The sequence below is a fragment of the Aptenodytes forsteri genome, unplaced genomic scaffold, assembly GCF_000699145.1.
Source record: "Aptenodytes forsteri isolate BGI_AS27 unplaced genomic scaffold, ASM69914v1 Scaffold839, whole genome shotgun sequence".
In the NCBI taxonomy this organism is placed as follows: domain Eukaryota; kingdom Metazoa; phylum Chordata; class Aves; order Sphenisciformes; family Spheniscidae; genus Aptenodytes; species Aptenodytes forsteri.
In genome coordinates, this window is record NW_008795899.1 from 13,327 (window position 1) to 14,464 (window position 1,138).

At 62.5% G+C, this 1,138-nt stretch overlaps 1 protein-coding gene across 1 annotated transcript in view; it reads right to left on the reverse strand.

Moving 5' to 3' along the window:
• Positions 1-1,138, reverse strand: part of LOC103903104 (epithelial discoidin domain-containing receptor 1) — a gene marked incomplete at both ends in the record, with an annotated part of 19,226 nt that overhangs the window by 13,322 nt on the left and 4,766 nt on the right. Inside the window, 2 exons of the mRNA XM_019473381.1 lie at positions 763-829; positions 864-966. Coding sequence (XP_019328926.1) covers positions 763-829; positions 864-966 — 170 coding nt within the window. The remainder of the gene's footprint in view (positions 1-762; positions 830-863; positions 967-1,138) is intronic.

Consider the following 1,138-nt stretch of genomic DNA (forward strand, 5'->3'; position numbering starts at 1 on the left):
CCCTCCGTCCCACCCCCCTGGGACCCCCCCCCACTCCCCCCCATGGGATCTAGAGCACAATTTGGGGGCAATCGGGGCTGCTTTGGGGGACATTGGCGTCAACTGGGGACAACTGGGGACAGATGGGGCAATCTGGGGACAATCTGAAGCTCTTTTGGGACAGTGGGTGACAGTTTGGGGTTGTTTGGGGCCAGCAGGTGACAATTTGGGGACAGTCTGGGCTATTTGGGGGCAGTTGGGGACAGCAGGGAACAATTTGGGGCTGTTTTGCACCAGTGGTTGACCTTCTGGGGACACTTTGGGGTCATTGGGGGACAGTGGCGGATGGTTGGGGATGATTTGGGGACAGTTGGAGCCTGTTTGGAGACGTTTGGGACAGTTGGAGATGGCCAAGGGCAGTCTGGGGATACCTGGGGACAGTTTGGGGACAGTTAGGGATGGTTTGGAGACTCTTGGAGGTGGCCGAGGCTGGTTGGGGACACTTGGGGACAGTTTGAGGACCACTGGGGACTTCTGGGGAGGTCCAGGGACAGTCTGGGGACAGTTTGGAGACGCCTGAGGATGGTTTGGGGACACTTGGGGACAGTTTGAGGACCACTGGGGACTTCTGGGGAGGTCCAGGGACAGTCTGGGGACAGTTTGGGGACACTTGGGGATGGCCAAGGCTGGCTGGGGACACTTGGGGACAGTTTGAGGACCATTGGGGACATTTGGGAAGGTTCAGGGACAGTCTGGGGACAGTTTTGGACAGTCCGGGGACACCTGAGGATGGCTGAAGACCAGCTGGGGCCAATTTGGGAACTCCTGGGGCTGGTTGGGGCAGGTGACCCTTGGGGACAGCTGGGGACAGCTGGGGGACTCACGGGCCAACGCTGTATCCATCGTAGGTGGAGTCGTTGAGGACAACGGGCGCTGGGTCGAGGGCCATCACCTGTCCCCGCGGCGCCGTGTAGGACAGGAGCCCGGCTGGGGACGGGGGAACACGTCACCCCGGGGCCACCCCGGGGTTGGGTGGGGGACACGGGGATGGGGGACCGCCACCCCGGGGACACCCTTAGGCCTGGATATGGGGTGACGCTGGGAGGTGATGGGAGGGTGGCGGGGTGGGATGGAGGTGACACGGGGTGACGGGGGGGGT